This window comes from Camelus bactrianus, chromosome 18 (genome assembly GCF_048773025.1).
Source record: "Camelus bactrianus isolate YW-2024 breed Bactrian camel chromosome 18, ASM4877302v1, whole genome shotgun sequence".
NCBI lineage: Eukaryota > Metazoa > Chordata > Mammalia > Artiodactyla > Camelidae > Camelus > Camelus bactrianus.
The window spans coordinates 7,382,305-7,406,419 of NC_133556.1; the positions used below are offsets into that span (position 1 = coordinate 7,382,305).

A 24,115-nucleotide genomic window follows, 5' to 3' on the forward strand; every position below is an offset into this window, starting at 1 on the left:
TGCCAGCCTTGCCTGGGGACACCCCTGAGCCACAGCTTGCAGGCTGCCTGGCCACCAGCCCAGCCCACTGGTGTGGGTCTTCTCCCACCCAGATGGAAGACATCCTCTCAGCTTGTGATGCTTGGCGTTATCCCACTGGCCAGGCAGCCCACAGGGCTGGCTCCACACGCAGCTCCCACCCTGCAGTCTACCAGGCCAGAGTCCCCGGTGCTGTATCTGAGTTTTAGCCCTGAATATTCTAGGGTTTGTGCCTTCAGTGCCCCTCATCATCTGCCCCTTCAGGACTTCCTCTAAAACCCCAGAGCCTCCTCCACTGGGGACAAGCTGGACCCCTCTCCCCTGACCCTCGTTCCTATCCTCGTAACAGAGCTACTCTTGGCCCATCATGCCCCACCCCACCCCCCACCCCTGCGCTGCACTTCCCCGCCCCAGCCACTTCTACTTCTCCCACCAGTTCCTCCTTATACATCACAGAGTCCTCCTCACTTCCTCCTCCCTGGGAATCAGCACTATTGTCCTGTCCAGGGCTCCACACCCCACGACCCTCCCTGGTCAATGACAGCCCACCAGTGGAGCTCAGCCCACTACTCAGAACCAGGTTAGTCCACTGGGGGCCATGCTGTCGGGGGTGGGGGTTGGTCCACAGCCATGCCACCCAGTGTGGAGCCTCCCTCTCTCTCACTCCATGGGCAGTCACCCTCCCACCGACCCCACACTCCCACACCCCTCCCAGCCTCATCCATAGGCCTCCTAGTTCCCAGCCAGATGTCCAGGCCTCTGTGCAGCTCCAGTAGATGGCTGGTCCGCATCTAAGCTTTCTTAAGTGTTTGCTAGCCAGATCCTGCCAAGAGAGCAGCCGGTCTGTGTGGAAGGGAAGGCGCTAGGTACCAGGGCCTTGCTTCAGTGCAAGCCTTGCATGGGGACACCAGTGGAGGGCATCCGAGGGCTGATAGGCAGCAGGAGAGGGACTCCCAGCCAGTCTCTCTACCTTCATCAACCCGTGGCTCCTCTCCAGGCCCCACCCTTCCCATCCACAAGACTGGGATAAAAACCCTTCTTTGCCTGTCCTGCTTCCTGGGAAATTAGAGATGTGAAATGGCTTTGGGAAAGGTTAAAGCGCTCATCCACAAAGGTCAGAGGTCACTATGGGGGGGGTTACAGATGGAGGCACACCCAGTTAGCAGGGAGACCAAGGCTGATCACAGAACAGCCAGAAGTGAGGCTGCAGAGGGTTTAGCAAAGGCAGAGAGAAGCTGATCTAACTGCCTGTGGGGGCTGAAGGCCAGAAGGGAGAGGGGAGGAGCCTGGCACCCCCCACCTCTACCCAGAAGCAATAGGTCTGATCTCTGAGCCGCCTTCTACACTTCTGCTCACATTGATGCTCTCTGTTCCTCTTGGGAGCCTTCCAGGCCTGCTGGAGCCCCTCAATCTCTTCTGGGAAGTCTGGAGGCCCCCAGCTCGACAGGCGTCAGTTCACAAGCGCCCACAAGGGTCAGCAGCAGCCTTTGTTTTCTTAGTCACATTGGGATCTGCCCTCACCTATGCCCAGGGTTTGGGGGCTGCCTAACGGAGCAAGGGTGAGGAAGACAGGGCTGTGTTCCCCCATTAGCACCGTGTGACCTCTGAAGACCTCCCTGGGATGGGCCTCAGTCTCCCCATCACTGTGAAGATGGGGAGGTGGGAACCGTGCTCAGGTCTTCCCCTGTAGCCTCGGGGCAATTTCCAGCGCCGGGAGCCCTGGGGAGAGGGGGCGTGGTGTTCGTCTTCGGGATTTATGAGAACCAGACGTCGACTTCCCCCGTTGCGACATCTGGGCTTCCTTGAGACTCCCATTGTCCCCACACCGGAGGGTCTAGGACTCCACCCGGCGCCCGGCGCCTAGGGACGCCCACGCCCCATACACCCCACTACTCAGGCCACCCACTGAGCCACTACACCGGGCTCCGGGGGACGCCTCCGCGCAGGGGGGGATTCCAGCTCCTGGCCTAGGGCCCGCTCCGCGAGACGGGGCAGCCACGGATACTTCCCCCAAATGGGGTGGCTGCAGGCCAGTTCCTAGCCCCTCTGGGCCCCAGGGCTCGGCCGCCTAGACGCCGCCACTGCTGCCACCCGAAGGCAGTGAGCACTAGCGGCGGGCGCCGAAGAGGCTCCGGGGAGGGCGAGGGGCGCGGAGAGGGCGGGGCCGGCGCAGCGCGAGGCGGGGGGGCGGGGCTCGGACGGGGGCGGGGCCGGGAAGGAGCGCGCCGCGCGGGCGGGGGTTACAAGGGGGAGCAGGCGGGGCGCGCGCCGCGCGGGGCTGGGCTCGGAGCGCGCGGGGATCCGCCGCCAGGAGAGCCGAGCCGGGGCCGCGCTGGGCTAGCAAGGAGCGAGCCACGAGCCTTCGAGGTTGTGGACCACGGAGGGAGGAGCCGCCGCCGACGCCAGCTCCCGCCCTGAGGGAGCCCGAACCCGCCGCGGGCCATGAGCCTCCGGGCCTCTGGAGCCCGGCCGCGGTCCGGGCAGCGCTCCGCCGGCGCCCCGGCCCGCCCGGCCGCAGCTGCGCGCCTGTAGGTATGGCCTGCTTGTCCTCAGTTCCCTCATCCCCCAGTCCATCACCCAGGACCCTATCCGTCCCTGAGGGCGTGTGTGTGTGTGCGCACGGCTGCCTCGGGGAGTGCTGCCGCACGCGCCCCGGTCCGCGCGTGTTGTCTTTGTGTGCGCGGGTGGGAGGGAGCGCGATGGAGGAGATGCGCCCCCGGCGGGGATCAGCTCCCCGACCCCCATCCCGGGCCGGACGAGAGTGGCGAGAGGGGCCGAGCCACCTACGGAGCAGCTGCGCCCCCGCCCCCTCCTAGGGCCCAGGCCCCGCGGTGGGACGAGCGCAGCGGGCCCCCTGGAGGAGGGGTCTCTGGCTGGGGTCTGGGGAGCGGAGTGCTGGGGTCTCTTCCTTAGGCTGCGCGGGCGGGCGGAAGGCCAACCTGAAATGAGGGTGAGGGCCACGGGAGGGACCCTATCCAGAGCACAGTCGCCGGGCCGGCACGCCCTCCATTTGGCCCAGGCCTTCTTTCTCACGGTCTCCATTCTCGACCCGCCCACCCCGGGAGCTCTCCGGCAGCCCTGGGTAGTGGGGAGGATCGCTGAGGGCGCCCCAGAGGCCGGCGCCTTTAAGAAGGGGCGGGTTCATGCCCTCCATTCAGGCCCTTCGGGCCTCGGCCATTGATGAACCTGCGGGCAGCGCGGGGCCCGGCACCGTGCCAGTCCAGCGGGCCAAGGCTAGGCAGAGGCAGGACTCGTCCGGGCCCTCAGCAGCCCACGAACTGAGGTCTTCATGGGGAGAAGTCTGCAGTGACTGTGACCCCTCAGGAGTCGCACAAGGTGGACTGGACAGCCTCAGAAGCCAGTTGGTGCAGGGGAGAGCCTCAGGGCTGGGATTCAAACCTGGATTGAACCCTACATCTGCCCTTGGAGCCTCCATTATCTACCCTGTAAAATGGGGGTGGTGCTGCCTACCTCCTAGCTGGGTGACCAGGGTTGCCTGCCTCCAGTGCAGATGGCCGAGCATGGTGAACGGGCAGCTCTGAGAGGGCAGGAAGAGCCAGGGGGTTGTTTCCCTAAGAGGCTTTGGCTGCCTCTGTTGGGAGGTGTGATCTGACCTCCACTCCCCCCACTTTGAACAAATCTCTTCCATCCTGGCCTCCCTGCTCCATCCAGGAAGCCACTGGCTGGGAGTGACCTAGAACCTTTCAGCTGTAAGAACTTTGGGGGGAGGTCTGGCAGTGGGGGCAATGGTGAGGTTCAGGGTGTTTATGGGGGTCTCAGAGGCAGTTTCCCACGAGCTGCCTTCCTCTACTCCCCTCCCCCTCTAGAGGGAGTGAATGAGATGGGCAAGAGATTCTGATGCGGGATGACTGAAGGGACCTAAGCCATCAAGAGTTAATGCATATGCTTTTCTTCCCCTTGTGAAAAATGTCTAAAGTTTCTAAACCCCTCCCCCAACTTTGTGGATCTCCTAGGGAGAACCCACACACGCACACCCAAGGGTGGGCTTCGCCAGGAGCTGGGACCCCCACCCAGGTGGAGCCTGGACCCCTACAACTGAGCATTTGGTTTCGAGCTGACTCATGCCAGGGTAAAGGCGTCTGTGCTCTTTCTCATGTAAGCTTCACAACAACCTGTGGGTTTAGTACTATTATTATCCCCATTTTGCAGAGAAGGAAACAGATTCAAGGAAGTGAAGTGACTTGCCCAAAGTCACTCAACCAACAAGCCAGGCTTCCAAACCATTTCTCTGAGCCACTCTTGGAGCCTCGTTTCCTGCTCCTCACTGTCCACATGGGACCAGAGGGTCAGTGGCAGCTTTGGAACTTGGGGTGGTTTCTCTTACCCCCTCACCTGGGTGGGTCTGTTTTTATGGGCCGTGCTCGGTCCCAGGGGAGAACAGGGGTGACTCTTCAACATGGAGAGGAAGTCATGGCCCACACCTATTTGGGCAGAGCCGTGTGTGGGAGTACAGCACCTTTTGGCTCCTCTGGGTGAAGCAGGGTTTGGGCTTTGTTCTCCAGATACTTCCAGCCTTTTGTGTCTAGGGCTCACCCTGGAGGTGGGGAATAAAACCCAGCTGGGGGCTCAGGGTCTGGTGGAGAAGACAGGCTACAAACCATGTGGTGTTGCAGAGAGGTGGGGTGGGGAGCCAGGGTGGAGAGCCAGGGTGGAGACGGGGACAGGACAGAGTAGGGGCCTGCCAGCTTCTGGGACAGAGTTGCAGGTGGAGCAATGCCGAGTTTGCGTGTTAAGACCCCAAGCAGTGGACAAGAGGGTTTGGAGGAAGAGGGTGTGTTAGAACTTGGATGTGGTGAGTTTGAGGTGGCTGGAGATCAGCCAGGCTGGGAGTTCAGTTGCTTGGAGAAAGGCCCAGGGAAGCTTTATAAGCATCAGCAGGACCCAGAGTTCTGGGATACTGAGAACTGAGAGGAGGCACTGGTATGTGTGTCATGAAAAAGCCAGAAGGCAGACTGGTAGGCTAAGTGGTGAGGGTTGAAGGGGGTGTCCGACAGGTTTTGGGAGCTGGGCAGGGCCCGAAGAGGTCTGAGAGAGATATGAATCAGGGCCTAGGTGCCATCCATGACACCCAAAGAGATAGAGAGACTGTGAGGCTCAGGCCAAGGCTGGAGAGGACGTGCGTCTGCTCTGCAACCCCAGGAGGGCAGGGCCAGTGCAGCTAGAGCCATCCCAGCCTGTTCTCCACCTACAGAGCCTGTTCAGGAACTGTCCAGCACCAGGTGCTCCTGAAGGAAGATAGGCTTCCCTCCTGAGCCCCCAGGCCCTGGCATAGCTTATTGTCCTGGGTCTCACTCCCTGCCCATCTGACATCTACTTCCTGGATCCCCCTCCACTCCAGCCTATCAGAGTGCCCCCTCCTCTGAAGATGAGCATCTCCTTTCCCAAGGCAGGGCCTGGGTCCCCCCACTGTGCCCTCAGAGTGAAAGCTCCCCAGGGACGGGACCCTGCTGGGAGTAGTAAGTGCTACAGAAAGGGACAGATCCGACCTCGGCTCTGCACTCCCCATCTCGCCGGTTCTGTAGCCCCGGGCCCACCAGCACAAATGGAGTGAAAGGTGGGCCAGTCGCCTCTCTTGCCAGAATCTCATTTCCTCATCTGTACGACGGGAGAATCCTTTCTTCCTGACCAGGAAGATGTAAGAGAAGGGTTTTAAACAGGGCATAGCCCAATTGGATATAGGTTCTAGAAAGATGACCTTGGCCACACTGTGGAGCCTGGATTTGTCAGGAGCTGGGGGGACGTGAGAAATAGGGAGGCCCAGGAGGAAGCCCCTACAGCCTTCCACGCAGAGCAGAGGGAGGAAAAGAGGGAATGAACATGATGTTTAAGAAGTAGAAGCAGAGGAGCTTTGGTTTTTAAACAAATTACTTATTTAATCCTCATGACAGCCCTTTGAGGTCAGTGCTATTATCACCCTGTGTTTTAACAGATGAGGAAACTGAGGCCCCAGGAGGCTGAGTCACTTGCCCAGGGTCACACAGTTAGAAAGCAGAGGACCTGGGATTCAAAACCAGCCAACCTGGCTCCAGATTTCAGGCTTTTCCCACCCCACTGTCCCATATGTCAAATGATCAGATGTGGAGGTGGAGAGACGCCCCGGCCATGGGGCCCCTGTGATGGGAGCAGCTGTTGGATGCAGCTGTGGGGCCCCCTAGGACTGAGGGTCTGCAGGTCCCAGAGCCAGCAGGGCTTGTCAAGGTTAGGGGCATCAGTGAAAGCTAGGGGGCTCAGCAGAAGGGCTTCCCCCTTCCCACAGTGGCAAAGACTGGGAGTTGTGTGTAAGGCACGGGGGCACAGAGCTGTTCTACCAGGTTTTAGCAGCCACCTCCCAGCGATGCTCCTTAGCACAGGCCTTGGACCATGAAGCAGGCAGGTCTGCGTGAGTGAGCAGTTTACAGCTGTGGAAACTGATGCTCAGAAAAGCCAGGACCACCTGAGTGCTGGCCCCCACCCCTACCCCCTGCACTGACAGGGGCAGAGTCCCCGGGGCTCTTAGTCTGCACCTGTCCCTGTCACTAATCAGAGCACCCTCCTCCCCACACCCACTCTACAGTGAAGTCCCAGCCAGTTGAAGAGTATTAAGACCAGAAATCATGCCCACCTCTGCCTCCTGCCAGGGTCATGGGCTGAGCGCAAATATTGTGGGTGGGGAGGGTCAGGGAATTCCAGCCACATCTCGTTCTCACAGGAAGCTTTGGTTCAGAGCCTGCCCTGTGAGGACACTTCTGAGGGTGGGGTGGGGTAGGGAGTAGACTTAAGAACCAACGCCTGAGTACCAACAGTGAAACAGAATGAGCCCTGTGTGCTCTGTGCCTCTGTCTGCAGGGGAGGAAGACAGTCCTGGCTGAAGGAACAGCCTGCCCGAGGGTGTCGGTGTCCTGCAGGGGGCAGGGTGCAGAGAGGGGCCTGGAGGGATGGTCCCACAGAGGCCAGGAGGGCAGCCAGGAGCCTTCCTTGTAAAGGGCAGGGTCAGGTGGGTGGGGCCAGACCAGTGGTCCTGAGAAGCCCAGAGGAGAGGCCATCAGTGAGCTTGGTTGGGGCTGGCTTCCAGGAGGGCAGGGAGGGGCCAAGAGAGGCCTTGTCTCTTCTTCTTGTGTTGGGGTGCCCCCCAGTTTCCCCATCCAGGAAGCCCTTCTGCTGAGCCCCCGCTAATGGCCCTCACCGCCCCTTCCTGCACTTGGTCGTCTGGATGCTTCTCTGAGCACGAAGCTGAGCGAAGGTGCAGGAAAAGAGCCAGGATCTTGGCAGTGGAGGATCCTGTCTCCCACCTGGGGGACAGCCTTTCAGGGTGCTGGGTGGCTAGTTTGCACTGTGGGGCCTCCTTCCCTTCCCTGGAGGTCAGTTGCCTCCTGTGATGGGGAGGCCAGCTCCAGTTGGGGCTCCTGAGAACACATCCCCCCACCCCTAGTCCCTGCAGGTGTGGGCCGTGCTGGTTTGCCTCCCCACCCCTCCAGGCCACTGCCCACTGCGTGGTGGATCGATTGGTCGCCGGCCCATTAGCGGGGTGGCTAGGCTGCCTCATTAATATTTTAAGGAATGACCTGGCCATGGGGTCCGGAACTGCCTGCCACTGGGGGCTGACGGTTGGCTTTTTTTTTTTTCCTTTTCCAATTGTCAGTGCTATTTTTACCACCGGAAGGCCAGCCGCCCCCTCTTCCAGGCATCTAACTGGGTGGGGGTGGGGTGGGGGATTCTCCTGTCTGGGTTCTTGGCAGAGGAGTTAGGAGAGCCCAGGGCTTGGAAAGGCAACAGGCAGGGACTTGATCAGGCTTCCCCTCCCCATCCCACCCCCTGCCCTGCTTCCCTGAAGCCCCATCCATTGCCCTCTGACCCTGGAAAGATGGAAGCAAAAAACATGTTTTCAGGAGGACAAGGCAGACATTCTGGCTGAGCCTGGAAAAACCCCAGGGTGATGCACTGGGGAGGGTGATCTGCCCATCCAGGGTCCCTGAGGGGCTACCACCTGACCCCAAGACCCAGTGGAGTTGGGGGGGGTCCCTCTGTCTCCACCCTCATCCTCATAGAAGAATCCTGTGAAGGTGAGAGGCAACCTCCTGCCTGCCCCTGGTCCCACCCCTGGGGGGACTGTGGGGCCCCAGGAGAGTGACACAGGCAAAGACAGAAGTGGGAGTTCCTAAGGAGCCACCGGAGGAGGGAGAGCCCACGGCCAGCTGGATTCAATCCGTAGACCTTCCAGGCCAGCCCAGACAGTGGGGGCTGGGTGAGTTCGGGTGCCTGCTTCTGGTACCTCTGGGTTCCCCTCCCCCTGAGGCTCTGCTTTGCCCACATCTGGGTCTGTGGGCTGATTGGGTATCACACTGGCTGGTCCCTGGAGACACTTCCTGGCTCCACCCAGAGGTCTGGGGAGCCCTGGCCCTGCCCATGGGTACGCATGGATTATAACACTGCAGGGACCACTTCCTGTGCTGTCCTTTCAGGGAGGGGCTGCCCCTCTTCCTCATTTTTAAAGTGAAGAAACTGAGCCCAGAGGTTGGAGTTGTGGCCAACGTCCCTCACCCAGAGAGCAGTGGGGTCAGTCCTGGAGCCCAGGTCAGCCAAGTCCCTGCATTCAGTCTCATCCCCCGTTCTGGCCCCCAGGGCATTTGGGGACAGCACACCCTTGCCCCTTTTGGGGCTGAGCCCTCTTCCTTGTGGCTTGCAGCCTCCCCTTCACAGAGAGCCATGCCTGGGCCTCAGTCTCCCCACCTGTAACCAGGGCTGGGGCTGCCTGATGGCCCTGCTGCCCGTGGCTTTTACCTCTGGCTCTACAACCCCTGCCACTTGTGTGTAGCCCCAGCTGGACCCCAAGGACAGTGAGGGCTGCTGTGCTGGGCATCATGCCCCCATAGGCTCCCAGCCAAACAGCGAGTGACCCAGGCAGGCGAGAGGGGGAAGGTCAAGGCAGACCCAATCTCAGTGCCTCCTGGGCCAGTCCTGCCTAGGACATGGCCATAGCCACCCTACCCTTGGTAGATCCCTGTCTGAGTTCCACCCCTGCCTTCAGTGAGGCCTAGCTGGGAAAGCCTTTCCCCCAGGTCCTGTCCTTCCACTCTGCCCCATCTTGGCAAGAATACTCTCAACCATCAGGAAGAGTGGGGAGGGACAGGGATTGATGCTTGAGGACGCGGCACTGGGACTGGCTTCCTCCCTGCCCCCACCTGCCCTATGTGGGGCAGAATTATGTCAAATAGGGGTGTCCACAATTGCTGCTGGCTCCAGTGCTAGCCCTTCCCAGGCTGCCCTGTCACCTCATCTTGACCCTTGTGGTTGACTCCGTGGAATAGGGGAGAGAGATGGCCCCTGTGGGGAGCACTGCCCTGCTGGGATGGGCTTGGAGCACAGGGCCAGAGCCTCACAAGCATAGCTGCAGGGTCTCCTCCCCACCCCACCCCCATTCCTGGCATATGACTTAGGCCCGCCCGAGGAGTGCCTATGCCAGATGGGAGATAGACACGAAACAGACACCTGGAGCACCCCAAATTGGCACCTCACTAGAGGGACACACAGGAGGGAACTGTGAGAGCTCAGAGGAGGCACATGCAGTGAGGCAGGGGGAGGTCAGGGAAGGCTTCCAGGTGGAAGTGGCCCCTGGATTCATTCTTGAAGGATGAGTAGGAGTTAGCCAGATGAAGAAAGAAGGAAGAACGGAGCAAGAAGAAGGCCCAGCAGGAGCATGAGCCCAACGCATGGTGCCTCAGCCCGATTCTCATGTCCCCAACCCCTCCCCCGTGTCCTGATACTTCTGCCTCCAGCTTACCACTCATGCCTGCAGGGAGGTCGCTCTTTGTCCTCTTTGGCAGCATGGAGCCCAGTGCAGGCCCCACCTCCTCCAGGAAACCCTCCTAACTCCCTGCTACTCTCTCTGCAATACCCTGGGCAGGAATCTCTGATGAGACCTGCTGATTTGGAAAACTGTCCTCCGTGCTAAGTGGTCTCATCAAGTGGCCTGTTTCCTGCCTAGGGCTGTCCTGTGGTTACTGACTGCAGATGGATGGCCGAGGTTGCCCCAAGGTGAGAGGGAATTCCCACAGTGCTCCATGGCCCAGAAGCCTCACAGATGATCTCATAGGAGTGGGCAACTATTTTTACCCAATGTTTAATTACAGAGTTTGGATCCCAGAGGAGAGATGAGATGGTGCTCCCAGGAGCTGCGAAGGAAGGGCCATGCTGGGAATTGTGGGGATCCTGGGGCGAGGGCATGGCCCCTGTTCCAGTTCCCCTACATCAGCCAGCCCCCGCAGACAGGCTCCCCTAGACAGTGTGTCCCCTAGACACAGTTCCCTCCTGTGTGTCCCTCTAGCGAGGTGCCAATTTAGGGTGCTCCAGGTGTCTGTTTCATGTCTGTCTCCCATCTGCCACCCACTTCTCCATGGGTAATTTTCACCCTGGTCTGCTGAGGGTGAGATGCATAAACACAATGGCTGGGCCTGTGCCCCCAGAGGTGATGGCCACCTTGGGGGATGAGGAGGCAAGGGCCCAGGTGACTAGACACACCCCAGGCAGTTTGGCAATCTGGAGTGAGGAGGGATGGAGGGACCTGGGGGGAGGAGGAGGACGCTGGGATGAAGAGACAGCAGGACTGCCCAGACTAGGGCTCTTCAAGAAGGTCCCATTTGGATGGGAGCTCTGGAGGGGGCAGGATTCCAGGAGGTGGGACCACAAGTAAAACAGGCAGTGCACTGTGATGGGGAGCACCTTCCATGCCAGTAGGAAAAATTGGCCATACTGGTTCACACTGGGAGGTAAACCCCAAGTCTTGGAGTCAGCATAAGGATCCCAGGCTTGCCACTAACAAGCTCTGTGTTCTCAGGCTCTGTGTGAGGGCTTAGGCGGTGACAGCTGTGACATGCCTGGTGTGCTGAACACATTCATTTGTTCATTCATTCATTCATTCCGTGTTTACTGAGCACCTGCCATGTGCCCAGCACTGGGGACACAGACTTTTTAAGACTGTTAAAACCACTCCCTTGTGGAGCTGGCATTCTCAGGAGAGGGTTGCAGGGTGGGGATTGGGGAGTCAGCACAACCAAGTAAGTGGATAAATGGTATGTCAGATGGGGATAAGCACTACAGAGAAAAGTAAGCCGGCAAAGGGCACAGATACCAGCGTTGGGTGGAGCGGGAGAATTTCTCATTGTGAGAGATTGGTGGTCAAGGAAAGCTATCAGACAGGATGATATTTGAGCAGAAACCTGAAGGATGGGAGGGAGTATGGGGGAAAGGACATTCCAGGCAAGTGCAAGAGAAAATCGCAAGTGCAGAGGCCCTGGGGTGGGACCCAGGTGCAACCAGAGTAGCGTGGGCAAAGAGAAGAGTGGCAGGAGATAAACTCAGAGAATCAAATGGACATAGATCATGTGAGGCCTTGGGGACCATGGGTAGGACTGACTTTTACTCTCAGTGGAGTGACAAGACTCTGAGCAGAGGAAGGCCTGATCTATCTTATGTTTTAGAAATGATGGCTGGGTTCCTGGGTGGAGAAAAGACTATAGGAGGTGAGGTCAGATTTCTGGGAACCAGTGAAGAGGCTGCTAAAGTACTGCTGGCAGGAGAGGGGTTCTGTGGGTCCCGGGACAGTAGGCTGGGTGGCAAGGAGTGGAGGAGAGGTGGAGCTCGTGGTGTGTTTCCGAGGCAGAGCCGACAGGGTTGCACATGACTTCTTCCTGTCCACCAGGCTTTGGGGACCCTCAGAAGAGGTTACTTAGGCAAGCTAGTTCACTGGGGGCTCATGGGGACCCCACTTCAAGGCACCTGTCATCTCAGCCTCCTTTCCTAGCCCCAGGAATGACTTTGGGGTTCCCTGAGACTGCTGTTTGAAGTGGGGGTGAAGGGGGTGTCCCCTCCCTCCTGCAGACACATCTTCCCTGGTTGTCCTCCTCACACACTGGCGCTGCTCGGAAAGGCTTGACCAGCCCTGGAGGAGCGGGGCAGGAGAGGGGACTGGTGGGCGCTCTGGACGGAGATCAGAAGTCTCTCTCGCTCCTCTCGCCCGCAGCCTCCACGGGCTGCGATGGGACGGGAGCCATGAATGGTGCCGCCCCAGGCCCCGCCGCCGCCGCCCCAGTCCCGGTCCCGGTCCCGGACTGGCGGCAGTTCTGTGAGCTGCACGCGCAGGCGGCCGCCGTGGACTTCGCGCACAAGTTCTGCCGCTTCCTGCGGGACAACCCGGCCTACGACACGCCCGACGCCGGGGCCTCCTTCTCCCGCCACTTCGCCGCCAACTTCCTGGACGTGTTCGGCGAGGAGGTGCGCCGCGTGCTGGTGGCCGGGCCGGCGCCCGAGCACCCCGACGACATGGAGCCCGGGCCGGCGGGGCCCCCGGCGCTCAAGGCCGCGTCGTACGGCCACTCGCGGAGCTCCGAGGACGTGTCCGCGCAGGCGGCGGCCAAGGCCCGCGTCCGCAAGGGCTTCTCGCTGCGCAACATGAGCCTGTGCGTGGTGGACGGCGTGCGTGACATGTGGCACCGGCGCGCCTCGCCCGAGCCCGACGCCGCCCCGCGAGCCGCTGAGCCCCCGGCCGAGCCGCGCGACAAGTGGACGCGGCGCCTGCGGCTGTCACGGACGCTGGCAGCCAAAGTGGAGCTGGTGGACATCCAGCGCGAGGGTGCGCTGCGCTTCATGGTGGCCGACGACGCGGCCGCGGGCCCCGGGGGCGCCGCCCAGTGGCAGAAGTGTCGCCTGCTGTTGCGCAAGGCAGTGGCGGGCGAGCGCTTCCGCCTTGAGTTCTTCGTGCCGCCCAAGGTGAGTGCCCACCCCCACCTGGGGGGACTGCAAGAGGGGCATAGGTGCCGGGTGGCGGGGACAGGGGCTGGCTTCGGGAAACGCGCTGCCAGATCTAACTGGCCGGATGGAGTATTCAGTGTTAGCAGCCTGGGATGCCTGGGGACTTCCTCTGCCTCTTGGACAAGTCACCCTTCAAGCCCTCTCTCTCCACCTGTGAGGTGTCAGAAGAGCTTCCTGGCTACAGAAGGGGTTCCAGGATACTGTTCCTGGTGATGCCGGAGAGCCTGGCTGCCTTTCCACCTCTCTTCCTCACCTGGGACCCCTAAGTGGCCAGAGCCTCCCAGAGAGGAGGGCTGTGGGGGTGGGGCAGGGAGTGACAGTGGCACACTTAGAGAGGGCCTGCGGGAAGTATGCATCTGGCTTGGTGGGAACCTGCTTGTCCCCAGCTTGGCTCCCAGGCCCCAGCCCAGCCCCTGCCCAGGTGGCCCCTGTCCAGCCCAGGTTTGAAAAGCTAAGCTCCTGGCTGTCACCAGCACTGCTGCTCACCTGAGAGTACCTGCCTTCCCCCTTCTCTGGGGCTCAACGTCAGAGCCCCGGGAGCAGCAGCTTTGGGTCTCCTCCAGGGTGGCAAAGCTGCCTTGTTTGGAAAGAGGGAATAACTCTAACAATAGTGCCAACTTTCTAAGAGCCCTCATCCTCCCAGTACTCAGGCAAGGTGAGCATCGTGGTCCCCAGGTCACAGAAGAGAAAATAAACGAAAACTCAGAGTGTGGCCTGCCCAAAGTCACACAGTTGGTGGGTGGCAGAGGTGGGCTAATTATACCTGCCATCCTGGTGGTCCTGGGAATGAAAGGAGCATGGAGGTGGGAGCTCCTTGTGCACTGGGAGGTTTGCAAAGGTGGGAGGGTGTACTGGTGCGGCAGCTGGGGGCACCTCCCAAGAACCACCCAGAGCCCCCACCCACCTCTGGGCCACTCCATCCCGGTGCCTTTAGTCACCCTGAGTCTCGCCTCTCTCTCCATCTCCCAGGCTGTCAGGACTCTGGATGCTCCTCCTTGCCTCTCCCCATGGGAGGTGCAGGATGTGGGCTTCTCAGGGCAGTGTCCATGAGCCACAGGAGAGGTGACTTCCCAGGGACACATGTACTCTCCAAAGAGCTTTCTCCCCAAGTCCCAGCATCCCCAGACTTCCCAAGGGCTTTGTGCCTGCCCAGGCCCCCAGCTTTAGGTCCCTGAGAGAATCACAGACCACTAAGCCCAGATCCACGGCTGGCCAGACAGGGAGCTGGAGGCCCAGTGAGGGGTGGGAAGTGGGGCGGGGCTTTCCTAGGGTCACCCAAAGGGCAGAGGCAGAGGACCAGGGCTTCCACACCTCCGGGCCCTGAGTGGCAGCCACAGCTGCCCGGCTGTAAATAGCGGCGCCCGCTGCCCTCCAGGGAGGGGCTGCAGCAGCTGCCTCTCTGTCAGTCCCTCCTGAGTCCACTATTCACTGCTGGCAGAGGGCAGGCCTCCTGTGGGGTCACTTGCCCAACCTCTGAGAAAGGCAGGTGGGTTCCTACCCCTGATCTGGCCTCAGACCCTCCTTTTTTCATGCAAACGCTTGTGAATTCAGGAGTGAGCCCTGTGGGAAGGGACAGCTTGCCATGGTGAGGTCTCAGGTCCAGTTTCCCAAATATATTTGGTCTTAGGGGGCATGAGCTCCACGGGGCACCCCTGCTGACACCCCCACTGCCTTTTAGTCCTGTTTACTCACCCATAGTCCAGATCTCCTCCTTCTCTTGGGGCCTAGCTGCACCCTTGGAGCAGATGGGAGCCTGGGGTCTGCAGGCTCAGGGGCTGTTTCCGGGGTCCTCAGACTGCCCCCTCATAAAGCCCCATGAGTCAGGTCTCTGGCCTCCTGCCCCTCCCTCACCCTACAGGAGAAGTCTCGACTCCAGGTCCCCTCGTACCTCTAGGCCAGGCCAGTGCTGGGACCCAGGGAGCAATGATGCAGCCTGCCTGCCATTGGGGCACCACCAGGAAACTGGTATTTGCCGGACAAGATGGTAAACCTCAATGGCATGAGCTCTGGGGACCCCAAACAGGAGAGGCTTAGGCAGCACCAGGTGCGAGAACCCCAGAACAGGCATTTCTGGAGACTTGAGCTGAGGGAACAAAGGCCTAGAGTCATGAAACAGCCTGATGGCTCCATCCAGGGAAGCAAGAACAGTGAGCTGGAGCCAGATGAAAGGCAGCTGAGCCAGGACTGACCCGACCTCAAACGCCAGGCAGAGGAGTTGGCACCTCTGGCAAACAGGAGCCCAGCTGCAGTCCCCGGTCCAGGACTTCACTGCAGACCTGTCTGCTCCACCCAATCCAGGGCCATGGCCCCCTGCCCGCTGGCCAGTGCAATGACCCACCATGGTCAGCCAGGCCCCACCGTCACTGCTCCAAGCCCAGCCCTGTGCCTGCTGGATGGCAGCCAGTGCTGCCAGGAACTCTCATCCGCCTGCCCACCCAACAGCCCTTCCCTTTCCTCTTAAGAAAGTCCCTGTCCCAAAGCCCAAGCCCTGCCAGGAATCTCAGGCTCAAGCCAGCCCCAGGGGGCCTTTGGGCCATGGCCAGGGGCTTTAGGGCAGATCTGGGAGGGCTAGGCACAGAGCAGCCCTCCCCAGGAGTCCTGCCAGCTCACCTGGGTTAATCCTCACACTGACCCCTCCTCCACCTGGAGACATGGCCCTGCCCGGCTCCAGGAGGCCTGCTCCAGGTCGGGGGCTCCAGAGCTGTGCTAATGGGAAGTCTAGCCTGAAGCGGGAGACAAGCGTTGTTGTTGTTTTTTAATGAAATAGAATAGAATAGAAAACACCACTCTCCATCACTCACAGTCAGGGTGAATACTGTCTGGTGAAACGTGTGCATGTGTACTGGGTCACAATGTCGGATGTATTTCTTACTATGGGTCAATGTAGAAAATGTGAAAAACGCAGATCTGGTGGGTGTGCTGGACGTGCTGGGCAAAAGGGCGGCTGGGGCGGAGTTCACCCCCTCAGGGCTCCAAGATGGGAGGCTCATGTCAGTGCCAGCTCTGTCCCTGACTTGCTTTGTGACTATGGGGAGGTCCTTCTGTTTTCCAGAAACTCAACTTACCCATTTGTGAAATGGGAACTGGAACACCTCTGTACCAGGGCGGCCTGGCATCCTAAGCTGAGGGCTGCTGTGAGAGGGGGGAGAGCAGGGAGGGGAGAGAGGATTTCAGGAGGCCCTGGGGCCACTGTCTCACTGCCCCTTCCTCTGGCCTCCCAGGCCTCCAGGCCCAAAGTCAGCATCCCTCTGTCGGCCATCATGGAGGTCCGCACCACCATGCCCCTGGAGATGCCGGAGAAGGACAACACGTTTGTGCTCAAGGTGAGCCCCACCTCTGGCCCCCAGATCCCTCATGGGAGGCATGTAGGGGGAGTGAGGGTAAAGGGCCAGCAGCAGGGCCGGGGAAGGGAACCCGGGTTTGGGGGGTGGGGGTCCCAGGACCCGACACAGATGTTGAGCACATGGCTGGGACGCGATCCTGGCCCGGGCTTTGGAGACATGGGCCCCAGGTGTTGTCCACCGTGTGGGGCCCTCTGCTCCCATTTCCTCCTGGGCCTGGTGAAGCTCCTGAGTTTCACTTCCTCCCTCCCTTCCCCCACTGGAGCCAGCATGCACCCACCCCACGGGCAGGAACTGGTCACCAGCCTGCAACGGTTATGCAAATGCTCCTGTCACCAGCACCTGAGTGTAGGGACCCTCCTGATCCCACAGAGGGCACAAAGGCACTGAGGGTGGATGGGGAGGCACTCCGGTGGGTCTGGGGGCAGCCTGTCCTTTCCCCAGGCCCCACGTCGCCGGGGTGGCCTGCTCGGGTTGCTGAGGACACAGCTGCAGGCTGCCAGGCCTGTGGCCCTGTGCCTCCTTGGAGGATTAGAGGGTGTTTGTGAGGCCAAGTTCCCAAGGAGGCCTGGTCCCGCCCACCCGATGCTGCCTGGAGCAGGCCCCCTCCTCTCCAGGCTCCCAGTTGGGTTTATGTTTTTACTCGTCCCTGTTTGTTTAGTCATGAACTCCCTTATTCATTTAGCAAACGTTTGCCAACCCCAGATCCTGAGTCACCCCAGGCCAGGGGCTCAGGACACAGCCCCTCCCTGCGTGGCATTCTCATCCTCTGGGTGAGACAGGTCAGAGCCTTGCTCCCGACAGCTGGGCAGCCACTGTGTCTCTGATTATGCTCAGGAGCCTTGAGGCCAAGGAGATCACCTGCCAGCCCTGCTCTAGGCCTTGATTTACCCATCCATTCAGAGAGGGGTTGAAGGCCGTCTCCAAAGACCCTCCCAGCTCTGAGATGCTGGAGGTCCAACTGCTCTTTAACTGAGACACATGACAAGAAGCTGAGAGCCTGTGGCCTGGGCATTATAGAGTCCTGGTGTCACGTCCCAGCGCTGCCATTGAGTGCTGGTGTGACTTCTAGTGAGTTACCTGATCTCTCTGAACCTCAGTCTTCACATCTGTACAGTGGGGAAAACCTACGGCCCCCTTCACAGGGCTGCTGTGTAGAGTTCATGAGACAATGTATGTCCAGGATCCCAGTCTGGGGCTGGCCCACAGCCGGGGCTTTCTCCACCCTACTTCCCCTCTGGAAGCCGCTTAACCTAGGGGCATGGTCAGAGAGGCAGAGTTCCAGGCATGAAGGCCTGGGAGCCCTCAACTCAGTGCTGGGCCAGCCGGCCCCTCACAGACCTGAGGGTTGTAGCACCCTTCCACCCCATCTCCGGGGCCCCAGGGCATGCGATGGGGTTGCTGGGCCACTCTTCTCTTCCCCAGCCAGCATGGCCTTCTCGGAGGCCGCATCTCCGGGGTCTGAGGACCTGAAGTCAGCAGGGCTGGACATCATCCCCACAGTCCCAAGGGGTGGCCCGCAGAGGAAGGAGCTGCAAGAATGTGGGCTGTGCTCCACCCTGGGACCCTATCCTGGGTTTGAGGTGGTGACCCCATTGTCTCCCTGCCGCTCACACCCGTGGGGAGGGGTCTAGAGCCCCCTGCTGACGGTGCTGATGGTGATCTGGAGTCTCGGCCACACCCTCCCCAGGTGGAGAACGGAGCTGAGTACATCCTGGAGACCATCGACTCACTGCAGAAGCACTCGTGGGTGGCCGACATCCAGGGCTGTGTGGACCCCGGGTGAGTGCCCAAGTGGCCCTAGTCTGGGTAGACGGGCTGGGGGGCCTAGCTGGGCTGTGCCCTTGGTCCAGCCTTCACAGGGAGCCACTGTCTGGTGAGGGCAGGGGCTAAGCAGGAGAAATGGGCTCTCCTCATTGCAGTCCAATCCAGGTGGGGGCAGGCCCAGGAGCACCCTACCCTGCCCCCACCCCTACTCCCAGCAGGCTCTGTTAAGGCTTGCTCTGCAGGTTCAGGGTTGGGGACCTGGAAGGAAGTTGGATCAAGTCTTTTCCTCACCCCAGAGGAGGCTGAAAGCACTAGAAGATGGGTAATGATAGGGTGAGCCCCAAGGGCCAGGGGTAGGGGATGCGAGGGGAGGCCCCTGGTCCAGCCCTGGGGCTCCGAGAAGGCATGCTGGGAGAGATGCCCAGCTTCTCTGAGGCTGAAAGAAAGGGTGGGCCTGAGCCAGGCAGAGGGGGCCGGGGTGGAGGAGGGCAGAGAGACCAGCACAGCAAAGGATGTGGAGTGTTCAAGAGCCCGGGACTTGCAGGGAATGTCAGGACCTTCAAGTGGCTCGAATGAGAGCTGATGAGCAGGGAACTTTGATGTGAGCGTGAGAAGCTGGTAGGTCGGGGGCAGTGGGGAGCCATGGTGAGTAATAAGCAGAGGGCAGCTCCGGTCAGCTGCATGCAGGAGGAACAGCAGGGAGGCTGGCTGTGCCATCCAGGAGAGATCCGGAGGCCAGGAGTGGGAGGGGCAGGCGGGCCAGCAGGCTGAGCATTGGGCAGCAGCTCCTCCGGCTAATGGGGTGAGCCAAGCCCCTGGTGGGGAGGGGCTGCTGCTTTCTAATTAACAGCTTCATTTAAGTAAGCACAATTAAAGTCCTGAGCGCCTCTCAGGCCCCCGATCCCCAAAGTGGTTATAATCCCTCCCCTGCCACCCTCCCAGCCATCTGCTCTGCAAACTGTTTCCCCAGCCCCTGTGAAGGTAAACCCCACTTTGTGGTCTTTTAGAGCTGGCACAGATGGGGAGACAAAGGCCCAGGGCAGGGAGGGGAGCCGGCCCAGGCCCCTCCCACCACCATGCCTGCCCCCACAGGAGGGCCTCCATGGGCTCCCAGGAGGAGGCCAGCCTATCATGGCTTGGGGGCAGGGGTCATGTGACCTCAAGGAGAGCTGCACCCCCCTGGAGACCTCTCCCTATGGCCACTCATTCACGTGGTGGCCACAGAGCAAGCTGAGGGTGTGACAGAGGGACATGAAGGCGGAGAAACCCAGGCGAGCAGGACAGGGCTGACGCTGGCCGTGGAACTGTCAGCCATTGCCTGGCTCCGTGAGCAGCCCATCGTTCAGGTTGGCAAATCCCATGGCAGGACATGGTTGAGCTTTCTTGTCTTCACAGGGACAGCGAGGAAGACACTGAGCTCTCCTGTGCCCGGGGAGGCTGTCTGGCCAGCCGCGTGACCTCCTGCAGCTGTGAGCTCCTGACAGACGGTAGGTGGGGATGGAGCTGACTGGGTTATTGGAGGGGGCAGTCACTCAAAGACGGCCAGACAGATGTGCCTCTTACCTTCTCCAGCAGTGGACCTGCCCCGGCCCCCAGAGACAACGACAGCCGTGGTGACAGCCCCACACAGCCGAGCTCGAGATGCCGTCGGGGAGTCCCTGGTCCATGTCCCGCTGGAGACCTTCCTGGAGACCCTGGAGTCCCCAGGGAGCAGCGAGAGCAATAACCCAGGTGCAGTGGGACTGCGCTTTCCCTGCTGCCCTTCCCTGTATCCCCACCCCAGCCCACAGGCACCCACAGGCCGCTCCAAAGCTCTCCCTGAGCCTCAGAAGCTATGACATTCCATTCCACTGGGTCCTTTGCTCAGCAGCTCGGTAGTTCTGGCTTTTGCAGGCCAGTCCGGGAGTATGACCCCTCCCCCGGGCCCCAGTTTCAATAGAAAGTGCTCACAGTAAGGGGTGCAAAGGGTCGGAACCAGGGGTCAGGGACAAGGACACTTGAATTGTTCCCAGGTTTGTTGCTGACTTAGAGAGTGACCCCAGGAGAGTCCTTCACTTCTCTGTGCCTCAATTTACTTCATATGCTGAGGGGGTTGGGTCAGCTCCCTGCCTCATTGTAAATTATTCAAACAGCATCTTACATGCAAAAGGCCAACAAGATGATGCATCCCCATTCTTGTGTATTTGCCGCCCATCTCTCCCCCATGCCTTTCACATTGTCATCCCTCTCCAGGGGAAGAGGGAGCAGAGCCGGAGCCCGAGGCGGAGCCCGAGCTGGAGCTCTCTGACTACCCCTGGTTCCATGGGACGCTCTCGCGAGTCAAGGCAGCTCAGCTGGTGCTGGCAGGCGGACCCCGGAGCCACGGCCTCTTCGTGATCCGCCAGAGTGAGACTCGGCCCGGAGAGTACGTGCTGACTTTCAACTTCCAGGGCAAGGCCAAGGCAAGTCGGGAGTGGGATCCCAGGGGAAGTGGAGCTGAAGTGGCCCTGGTCCTGATTCTGCACCCGTGCCGGGAGCAGACTCCATGGGTGTAGAGATGGCATGTCTTCCCACGGGCCAGGCCTACCCCCGCCATGGTCTCAATCACCCACATCCCTCCCACACCTCTCCGAGGGGCTGCAGTCTGCCCCAGACATGGCTTTTCCATTATCCAGATGAGGAAGTCACTTGCTGGTGGTGGCCAAGCCCATAGGAGGCCCAGGTCCTTCTAAGGGTTTAACTTTGACCCTGTGCCCTGGGGATCACGTAGCTCTGGGGCTTCTGAGGGTCTCCACCCAGAACCACCTTGGTACACGGCTGCGGTCAACCAACACCCTCCTTCCCCACCCACCCCCAGACAGCCCCTCTCCTTCCCTGCTCAGCTCGGTTCACCAGCCCCTCCTGGGCCCCAGCTCCAGGCCAAGCCCATGTTCAGACCAAGCAGAAGAGGAGCTGGGCTGGGCTGGGCAGGTGGGCTGCAGAGGAGGAGGGACCGGGGCGGCTCCTGACCCCACCTGCCAGAGTAGGAGAGGACCTTGAGCTGAGATGTGCAACGGACAGAGAATCCTTGAGGTGAAGACAAGTGGCAGAGTGGTCCAGACAAGGCAAAGGCATGACTGTGAACCCATGTGGTGGGCTCTTGAGGAAGGGCACTGCATGCTAGTAACGACCTCGGGAGCAAAGGAAAACATGACAGAAAGCCCAATGACGGTGGGGGGGTTACACTGTGACCAGAGTCAGCAGGAACCTCAAACCCCTCCTCCCCCCATTCTGAGTTTCCGATAAGGAAACAGACCCAGCCTCGGCTCCTCCCAGGACACGGTTCCCGTCAGTCCCTGCTGGGGGAGGGGGCACCCCAGGACCCCTGTTTCAAGCCTGCTCTGGTTGCCAGTGTCCCAACCCCAGGCTGGCCCGACCCAGGCCCTCCCCGGGCTCCCTGGGCATCACTCCTTGGCAGCATTGGCCCCACTATGGAGGAGGCAACACCTCCCCGGGGACACCTCCTTGGAAAGCAGCTGCCCTTACCAGTTCCTCTGACAACCAAGCACTTAATGCCAGCCCTGGCAGCCTGACCTGGAGGTTACTTCTTGGCCAGCACCGCCCCAAGGCAGCCTCCCCGGAGGGCCTGGATCTGATGCACACCCAAGCCAGAGACTAGGCTGGTACCCAGCCCACCATGGGGCACGGTGGTGGCAGGGGGAATGTGTGGTGTGGAAAGTAGAGCAGGAGGCTCCTCTCCTTCCAAGAACAAGACCCAGCCTTAGACTTTGAACTCACCCCAGCTAGTGCCCTCTCAGAACATGGTGTCTGTCCAGAATCCTGTGCAGAGTTGGAGGAGTTAGTGGTGAAATAGAGTGGCCTCCTGCTTGCACACCTCATGGGAAGGAAGACCTCAGCCTTCCAAGGCAGTTAGTTGTTTCAGATAACACATGTCTGGAACATTTTCCCAGAGATTGAGATGCACACACCCTCTGGGGCCCAGCTTTGCCCTGGGCCTCTGTCCCCAAAGGCTCTGCCCAGATTTGAGGCTGTGGTGGGATCTCTCTGTGCTGTTCCTCTCGGTCCGAGTCCCTGCCCTGGGCAGCCGTGAGTGGTCCAGGCTTTGCCCACACTATTCTGGCAACTTCTGAACCTGCTGAGTGGCAGAACTCACTCTTGGAACACTCCCCTCCCTCCCAGGTCTTCTCTGTCCTTTATGTAGGCGGCTAGGCCAGCTCCCCTTCCTTTGCACACCCTGAAACCCTCCTATCACCACCCCTCTTGCCACACACACCCCCAGAGACAGTCACTCTTCCTCTTGTGGGATACATATGGAGCAAAAGAGGGCTGAAGGCAGAAATCTGTGGCTCACCACTAGAGACCACAGCCCTGTGGCTCTTCTTTCCCTGAGGTGCCTGGCCCATGTGGGCCCTAAGCCCAAGGAGCCCTGTTTTGTGCTCCAGGTGCTCCCACTGCACACAGTTGAGTAGCATGTGCAGTCGCTCCTCCCCAGCCAGCCTGGCACTGTTTCCACCCCTCTGGGCTTTGCCTGTGCAGGGACAGTGGGCAGAACCCTAGCCTGCTAGGGTGGGAAAATCACCCAAACATGAGTTCTCTTCTGAGCTCTGTGCCCTGTGACCATGGGCGAGTCTCTCCCTCCCTGTGTCCCTATGTCTCAGTTTCCCTGTTTCTACTATGGCAGCTGTAACCTCTACCTTCTAGGGCTTTTGGAGACTAGAGATGGGTAAGTGAAGGGCATGATGTGAGACAAATGCGTGCTCCCTCCAGTCCCAGCCTGGCTCTGTTGCCCTCATTCCCCATACCCACCCCACAGGTGTGACTCCCTCTTAGATAGGGCTCATGTGTAAGGGCCGCCCCCCCGCCCCGGCTCTGACACAGACCTAAATGGCCTCTGTGAGACCTGGTCCTCCCAGTGACCTTCAAAGGCACTTGCCAAGCAGGTAGCCAGTCCAGGACCCCCCCACTGACCACGCCCATCTGTGCCCACAGCACCTACGCCTGTCCTTGAACGGCCACGGGCAGTGCCACGTACAGCACCTGTGGTTCCAGTCTGTGCTGGACATGCTTCGCCACTTCCACACCCACCCCATCCCACTGGAGTCAGGGGGCTCGGCAGACATCACCCTACGCAGCTATGTGCGGGCCCAGGGCCCCCCACCTGGTAAGACGCCCCTACCTGGCCTGTGCCAAGGCTCAAGAAGACAGACATGTGGGCAGTGGGGGAGGGCATCACAATCCGGCTGCCGCCCTGCTAGCCCCTGCAGGATGAGCACCAAGTCTTAGCTGTAAGCAACTCCGGCCATCAGGTTTGGAGAGAGGCAGCCCTACGGGTTCCCTGTCCTGAGTAATTCCCGGCAGGTGGAAGTGGGCGGAGGCATCACGGGAGTGGGTGGAGTCCCTAGATCCCTGCACAGGTGGGGCTCAGCGGCAGAGCTGTTGGAGGAAGGAAGCCTTGGGGGTGTGATGAGGGTGCCTATACCCATGACTTGAGTTAACCAGGGAGGTGGGCTGCAGCCAGGAGCTCAGAATTCGAGTCCCGGCTCCCTGTTCAATCCCAGGCAACCCGGTTCCTCCGGGTCTCTGGTCCCTGTCGGCACACTGGGACTGGGGGAAGTGGCGCCGAGGGGCCCGGGCTGGGCACTGAAGGCCCGCGGTCTCCCGTTGCAGACCCGGGTCCCTCGCCCAGCGCCGCGCTCGCGCCCCCCGTCTGCTGGAGTGAGCCGGCCGGCCAGCACTACTTCTCCAGCCTCGCCGCGGCCGCCTGCCCGCCTGCCTCGCCCTCGGAGGCCGGCGGCGCCTCGTCCTCGTCCACCTCGTCGTCCTCGGCGGCGTCCGTGCCCGGCGCCCCGCGCCCCGCCGAGGGCCCGCTGAGCGCGCGCAGCCGCAGCAACAGCGCCGAGCGCCTGCTGGAGGCGGCGGGCGGGGGCGCCGACGAGCCCCCGGAGGGCGGGCCCGGCGAGGGCGCCCGGGGCCGCACGCGCGCAGTGGAGAACCAGTACTCCTTCTACTAGCCGGGCGCGGGCGGCGCCAAGGCCCTGGGGCCACCAGGACCTGCCCCGCTGCGGGGCGATGGCCCACGTGGCCGTCGGTCCAGCGGATCCTGCCGGCCCCCGCCCGGCGCTGGGTGGGAAAGCAGCGCTGGGTGGGAAAGCGAAGCTCTTCAGTGAAGACATAATGTTATTAAAGAGTCTGTTTTAGGGACTGCA

General features: G+C 60.7%; 1 protein-coding gene across 3 annotated transcripts; it reads left to right on the forward strand.

Annotated features, from left to right (window-relative positions):
* Positions 1-465: 465 nt before the first annotated feature.
* On the forward strand, positions 466-24,115 carry SH2B2 (SH2B adaptor protein 2). 3 transcript variants are annotated; one of them, XM_074345868.1, is made up of 9 exons: positions 466-598; positions 12,035-12,780; positions 16,044-16,145; positions 17,854-17,945; positions 19,326-19,417; positions 19,503-19,661; positions 20,163-20,371; positions 22,899-23,070; positions 23,577-24,115. In XM_074345868.1, the coding sequence occupies exons 1-9, from the start codon at positions 556-558 to the stop codon at positions 23,918-23,920; spliced, it is 1,959 nt and encodes a 652-aa protein (XP_074201969.1). In that variant the 5' UTR covers positions 466-555; the 3' UTR covers positions 23,921-24,115. The 3 variants fall into 3 exon arrangements, with proteins under 3 accessions (XP_074201969.1, XP_074201970.1, XP_074201971.1); XM_074345869.1 differs by lacking the exon at positions 466-598 and adding an exon at positions 2,246-2,550; XM_074345870.1 differs by lacking the exon at positions 466-598 and adding an exon at positions 2,246-2,546.